This window comes from Gouania willdenowi, chromosome 18, assembly GCF_900634775.1.
Source record: "Gouania willdenowi chromosome 18, fGouWil2.1, whole genome shotgun sequence".
In the NCBI taxonomy this organism is placed as follows: domain Eukaryota; kingdom Metazoa; phylum Chordata; class Actinopteri; order Blenniiformes; family Gobiesocidae; genus Gouania; species Gouania willdenowi.
In genome coordinates this window covers 5,020,368-5,027,722 of record NC_041061.1, presented here as the reverse complement: position 1 = coordinate 5,027,722, position 7,355 = coordinate 5,020,368, and the positions used below count along the sequence as shown (strand labels likewise).

Genomic DNA, 7,355 nt, shown 5'->3' with positions numbered 1-7,355 from the left:
TAGCTGGAAGTTGATTGCACTTTATTTTCATAAAACATACTGGGCACTTTTATAGATCTATGTGGTTAGTTAGTAGAACTTAATAGAATCAGAATCTGTTGGAGGAAAAAAAGTTAATCTTTTTTGAAAAAATGTAATTTGACCAAAACTTGTTTTTGATATTGATACTTGAATTACAGTAAGTTACCATTTAGTTTTAAAAAAAATGAAATAAATTGTATTTCATACCATTTTGTACTTGTAAAGATGAAATTTGAAAGAAATAAAAGCAGCTGTAAACTCCAGTCAAACTGTACCCGGATTTATTTATTTCCTACTTTAGTCCGCAGCCAAAAATTAAAAAAATTAAGCAGCACTGCGAGGGTTAAATTACCTTTTTTTTAAGATGAAAAACTAATAACCACAAAAAAGAAAAATTCTTCTTTAAGTATTGCCCAAGCATAAACTTGTATTTCCTCAAATATTTTAGTCTGTTAAACTAATTTTAAAAATAGCTTTTATTGTGAAAAGCAAAAATTTGAAGTTGGGTTTCCTTTGTGTGATAAAGACTTTTTCTCTGAATAAAACTCTTTATTGATCGATGATGATATGATGTAAAAATGAACCGTTAACTTTATTAAAATTGATTAGTTCCTACTTTAGTCTGGAGCCAAAAATAAAAGTGCACTGCCGTTTTTTTTTTTTTTTTTCATAGCTAATAAACTAATCATAACAAAAAACCCATCTCTTCTTGTAATTCCTCAAATATATCAGTTACACTAATTTTTTTTATTTATTCGCTTTTATTGTGAAAAGCTAAAATTAAAAGTTGGGTTTCCCTTGAGTAATAGAGTTTTTCTCTGAATAAAACTGTTTTATTTATTGATGATATTGATGTAAAAATAACCGTTAACTTTATTCAAATAGATGATTTCCATCTTTAGTTCAGCTGTGCTGCTACTCGTAGATTAGATTGTTTTTAGCTAACAAGCTAATCATCACAAATGGCTGTTTCTTCTTTTATGTTGACCGAGCAGAAACCGGTTCACAGTGGGCGTGTCAGATTGAAGGCGTGTTGCCTCTGTAATGTGTGTCTCAGTGTCTCGGTGTGACCTGACCTCTGTGTGTCTGTGGATGTTGATGTTTTGATCAAAGTGCGATAGTCTAAACGTGTGTCTCTGGTCACTCGCTGACTGAATTTTGGCGTGAAACAGAAAAGCAGCTCCACGTGTCAAACCGGACGGTAAACATGGCTGTGGTTTGTGTTGAAAAGGGAAAAAGAAGTAGAAGAAGAAAACAATAAGAGCGTGAGCTGGTCAGACTGCACGCCACGCCCTCTTCTTTCAACTCCTGCTGGTATTTACGAGAATTTTCCTCTTAACACTTCCTCCTTGGCAGACAAATGATTTCTTACAACATCCAGTAAAAAAAAAAAAACTAAAACCACTTCCATTTCTTCACTAAAAGTCCTAAAACAGTCGTAGTGTTGCGAGTAGATAGTTCGCAGGTAGCGCTAGTGGTTTTTACGACCAATCAAGGTCAGATACGCTGACTTTAAAATGACCACAGTTTAGTGTTTACATCCTCCTTGGTCGGACCTCTCACATGTTTTCAGTTTTGGTTTAATCATTTTGGTTTTTAACGGTCCTTCCTCACATCTTGGATGCAAAGGTTTCAGTTTTCTTCTTGTGTACATTCTTCGGTCTATAATCCCGATCAAACGGTCCGACTGCGTCCCGCTCAAAGGTCACGGGGTGGGGCGGTGGGGGGCAAAGGCGATTCCTTGGCATTCAGCTGGTGATTGGAAGCACAGACAGCAGGGCTGGTTCATAAAGGGGACAAAGGTGTTAAGAGTTTTTCAGTGGATTCCCTTCTAGACATCCGTCAAAACCTCAGAAATCGAGGGCAGAACGACGTCTCGGGTTGATTTTACACAATTCCACGTGTTCTCCGTGTAGTCTTTGGGAAATGGCAGAGCAGAAAAAGGCTAAAAAGTCACTCTCGGTTCCCGTTTCCACCCAAGTGTGTCACTCCAGCAAATCTTAGAATCTTAGAACCCGTCCTTCGCTGAGTCCGATGATCAGGCCTTGACGATCCAGATCGGGGTTCTCTAAACGGTCCTTTTTCTTTTTCAAAGACACCCCAAGGCCAACGGTCTCGTTCCCATTATCTCTTCATTCATCGATCCTTCCTTGTCTGTCACTTCTCCTCAAAGGTCCAGCCGGAAAGCTCCGAAGTAGCTGGACGACTCGTCTGCGTTCACCATGGTCGGAGACGAGACGGAGACGAAGAGTTCATCGCCGGCTCTCAGCTCAAACAGGCCCCCCTGGTAGACCGAGTGCAGGGCGTACTCTGCGTCCGGAGCCCAGCACTTTGTTCCCACGCCCTTCAAGAGCTGCAAGAACACAGACAGGAATGAGAAGGTAATCAACTCATGGACCTAGACCGAAAAGTGGGTCACAGAATAGTTTTTATTGGGTCACGCCCTATTACTTTAGCAAAAAAAGACAAAAAAAAGCACATTACCTTAACATCGAGTTTTTACACGACCCTTTGATAGAGCTTGTTAATTAAAGTTCACTACAGGAACAATTTAAACCAGGGGTGTCAAACTCATTTTAGTTCAGGAGCCAAATACGGACCAGTTTGACATTAAGTGGACCACAGAGTTCAGGTGGGAAAAAGAGCAAATTCAGCATTATTGTGCCCTGGTTTGCACTTCCACGTATAAATAATAAAGTATGAGTATATTGTCAGTTCCTGCAGGATTGTCACTTAAATGTACCTGATTTTGGGAAAATTTCGTGGAAGAATTTGAGAAAACTGGAACTGGAAACCCAAGCTCTGTAAATAATGTGGATTTCAATCATTTTTTTGTTTTTGGAGGGGCTGAGATATCTACAACTCTATTACATGGTCATTTAATAAAAAAAAAAAAATCACATTATTTTCTATCATTTTTGCTTTCTCGAGCGGGCCGGATTTGGCCCCCGGGCCTTGAGTTTGACACATGGGATTTAAACACAAACTTGTTGAGAAGGTCAACAAAAAAACACAAATGATGCCCAACATAAAAAAACTGAAAAGTAACCGACAAAAAAAACAATGTTAGAAACATTCACAAAATGACAAAAAATACATAAAATCTCTCCAAAAACACACATGAAGAAGAAAAATACACAAAATTAAAAAAGAAACACAAACATACAATATTTTGAGTCAAATATACAAATTGACTCAAAAAACCAAAAAAGATAAAAGCCTTTTTTCTTTTCTGGATTCATGTTCAGATTAGTCAACAAAACGATGGAAAATATACAAAAAAAAAAACAAGAACATACAATATGTCAACATAAAACTACACAAATTGACTCAAAAAACACACAAAACAACAAAAAGACAAATAATTTCAACAGAAATACACAAATTGACTCCATACAAAAACGGATTAAATGAATGAAAAATACACAAACTTAGAAAAAAACATGTCAATAAAAACACACCACATATCTCCAAAAACACAAAATCACAAACATACAATATGTCAACAAAATGACAAAAAATATACAAAATTACGGAACATACAAAAAAATCTAAATAAGAACATACAATATGTCAACAAAAAATACACAAATTGACTCAAAGAACACACAAAACAACAGCAAAAACTAAAAACACTAATTCTCTCTAATAGTTGACTTCATACACAAAAAGTCAACAAAAATAGACCAAATAAACAAAAAAACACAAAATGAGAAAAAAAGGTAATAAAATGACACCAAAAACGGCTTGAAAAATTTGCAAAACTACAACAAAAAAGACAAAAACTTTTGCTCTTTTCTGGAATAATGTTCAGATTAGTCGACAAAATGACGGAAAATACACAAAATGAAAACAAGAACATACAATGTGTAAACACAAACTGATTCCATACATACAAAAGTGCACAAAAAGACAAGAAAAACAGACGAAATGAATGAAAAACACACAAAACGAGAAAAAAAAAGATAAAATGACACCAAAACAATCAGTGAAAACACAAAAAATGGATCAAAGACACAAAACAACAATAAAAAAGACAAAAACCTGTTTTTTTCCTGTAATAATATTAATCTTAGTCAGTATTTTATAATGTGGCCCTCTGGTGAAACGCTATGGTAAAAGTTGCACATCTGTGGGTGTGTAATGTGTGATGCTCACCTGTATAGGGCTTGGGTAGGAGGTTTTCTTATAGACACACTGCACCAGCTGATGGCTGACGCTGCGCTGTTCCCCGTCGCTCGCTGCCAGGGACGGATAACGGAAATAAACCTGAGCAAAGACAGAAAAAGTCAAGTTACACCTCCTGACGAGCATCTGTTAGTGAATAATTAGGCGTTAGGGTGGACGGATGAGTTCACCTGTGAGTACAGGTAGTAGCGCCCGTCCTGGGGCACCCGCAGCTTCCCATTGGACAGCGTCATGTTGTGCAGGTGCGCTCCGAAGCTCTGATTGGCCCACGAGCGAACCACGTGGCGACAGGATTGGTGGAGAGGCATGGGGTAGGGAGGAAACCCTGGAGGAGAGAACAGCAGTTTTAAATCTAAAAAGTTCATCGTCTTATAACACAATTATGTATGTAATTATGTACGTACGTATGAATGTAAACGTTGCGCAAAACGTGAGTAAATTTGTGTTTGGTAGATTTTTTTGTCGTAACGATGTTTCATAAAATCTGTTCCGTTCATCCTTATGCATGTGACACCATTTAAAATAGAAATAACTGTGGCTGTGTTGTAAATGTTATACTAACGTACCGCTAATAATAATAATAATAATAATACATTTTATTTGTAATAGACTTTACATTTGATGCCAAATATAAAAAGTTCTACAGGATTAAATAAATAAATAAAACACAACATATACATATATATATATATATATATATATATATATATATATATATATATATATATAAAACACTAATGTACTATTCATACTAAGTCTGACGTCAAAATAAATGTGTATGAGTTCACATTAGTTAGTATGAAAAGATATAAAATAGCTGGATAATACACTATATGGGTTGGTTTTTTAAGTATGCACAGTGGGTACACTAGTCATACTCAAATGCCCCATAATGCATTGCGAATGGAATGTAAAATGGTCCTGGGACCAGCTTCAAGCTAAAAATCAAACATCCCCTTTTCAAAATAAAAGCATCTCTTCTTGTCTTCCATTAGTTTATTTTTTTAACTCTTTTGTAAATAGGGCTCTTATTTTGAAGTTAACCAGAAGTTTTGTAAAAATATGTTTCCGCGAGTTTTATGGATCAAATCACCACATGCTGATATTTTATTTGGTCACTTTCTCGAGAGGGTTCCAAATGCATCTTGGGAAACTTGGAAGTATACTTCACTTGGAACGGTCATCATCCTAACTGTACTTATAGTATATGGTAGACAGTATATACTCATTGAGTTTGTAGTGGATAATACGTTAGTGGGACATTTCCAACACCGTCAATGTGAGGATTGTCGTTTCCTTAGATTGTGCTATTGGTACGGTTACCGATGTACACGTACGTAGCGTTTTAAGGTTAGGTTTACGGTTAGGTTATCACTCAATATCGCAACAATTTTTAGGTTTAGTCTTAGTCAAGTGACCTAAACTGGCCAAATAAGGGGTGCTGCGTACGGATAGAATGTTGGTATATTGATACGGTAACCGTACGGATAGCCGTTGCCCTTTTAATTTGACTTGATGTTGTTCCTTTTACAGTTTTGGTAGAATTTTTCTTACTTTGAGTCGTAAACCTCTGACTGTGCATTTTTCTACAGTGGAAAACAATCCCCTTTCAAAACAAAAGCATCTCTTCTTGTCTTCCATTAGTTTTTTTTAACGCTTTTGTAAATAGGGCTCTCGTTTTGAAGTTAACCGAGAGTTTTGTCGGTTGTACAATGGGGGGCATGAAATGTGTCTACGTGAGTTTTATGGATGAAATGAGCACATGTTGATATTCTACTTGGTCACTTTCTCACTTCAAATGTTTTCAGAACTTTCAAAGTAAAGGTGGAGAATCAACAAAGATATTTAGCCTCAGTGTGATTCAGGTGTTTGTCGTTGCAGGTTCTAGATCCTGAGAACCCTCATAGTCCTTTTACTTCTCTCTTTGACTGGTTTGGTTTTATCCTTCATACCAGTGTTTCTCAAATGGGGGTACGCGTTGGCACTACAGGGGGTACTTGAGTAACAACTGAAAGCATTAAAAATGTGGGCTTTATAGAGATGAATCTATTCAGAAGGCACTAAATACTGTTTCATTCTACTTATTTACATAATGTGATTCTGTAAAATGTGTGTATTCTATCATTATACTCTAAAGTAGTTTTTTCATAGTACTCTGAGCAAAACGTAGTCTGACAAAGGGGGTACTTGGATACAGAAATAAGAGAAAGGGGGTACGTGAGCCAAAAAAAGTTTGAGAACCACTGCTTCAGACCGATCTTAAGACACTGTGGACTATTGGGTTCTAGCTTGGCTTCACAAATGCGTCGTTATAGTAAATAATGAAACCATTTTAAAGTGAAACTTAAGCCCCTGACGTCTGAATCACAGAAATTTACATTCTAACGTTCAGATTGACCTTGTGAATAAGTGTCTGTCCCAGTAAAAACATTGAGAATGTAGGTCAGCCTTTAATTCTCTGGTGAAAAGCAGGATCAATGTCTTCTGTTGGTTTGTTTGTCGAGGCATTTTCACTGACGCTCCCATAAAAACATCGCTTGTTAAAACTCTGCGATTGTTTTTTTTCTTGCTTCTCATGACCCGAGAGTCCACATATACTTCATGTATCGTTTTACGAAATACAGATTAGCATAGACCGTTGCCATGCTACGTGCCCCCAGTTCAACAGACCTGTTGCATGTGTCGCATTTTTAGGGTTTTGGTTTAAAGGAAAGAGCTACAGGTGTAAGAAATGCTCTAAAACAGTATTTCTCAAACTTTTTTCATCTCTGAAAATACTTGGCTCTCCAAGTACCACCATAATGACCAACATTAAAATACAGTAGCGTAGTAGGCCTAAGTATTCATTAAAACAGTTTAAAGTGTCACGCTGTTTAAAAATAGGAAAATAAAACACTGTACTTAAATAATGAATCAACTAAAATAAAATTGCACATGAAAGTTAAATAAACATTGTACTAAAATCAATAATAAGACAGTTCTTAAAGATTAAATGAATTATTTGTAATTATATATTTGAACATCGAAACGTCGGAAAAACTTCCTCATGAAAGCGTTAAAAAGGTTTTTGCAATATTTGAGTGTTTGTTTGTTTTTTTTTAATTCAGGTGTTTCCATTATTGCGCTATTTAGATTTTTCGTATTTC

At 36.1% G+C, this 7,355-nt stretch overlaps 1 protein-coding gene across 1 annotated transcript in view; it reads right to left on the bottom strand.

Annotated features, from left to right (window-relative positions):
- Window positions 1-591: 591 nt before the first annotated feature.
- Window positions 592-7,355, bottom strand: part of tnfsf10l (TNF superfamily member 10, like) — a 44,344-nt gene continuing 37,580 nt past the window's right edge. The window contains exons 6-8 of the mRNA XM_028475214.1: window positions 4,380-4,534; window positions 4,180-4,290; window positions 592-2,374 (exon numbers count right to left, since the gene is read on the bottom strand). Of these exons, the coding sequence (XP_028331015.1) occupies window positions 2,189-2,374; window positions 4,180-4,290; window positions 4,380-4,534 (452 nt within the window). The 3' untranslated portion in view covers window positions 592-2,188. The remainder of the gene's footprint in view (window positions 2,375-4,179; window positions 4,291-4,379; window positions 4,535-7,355) is intronic.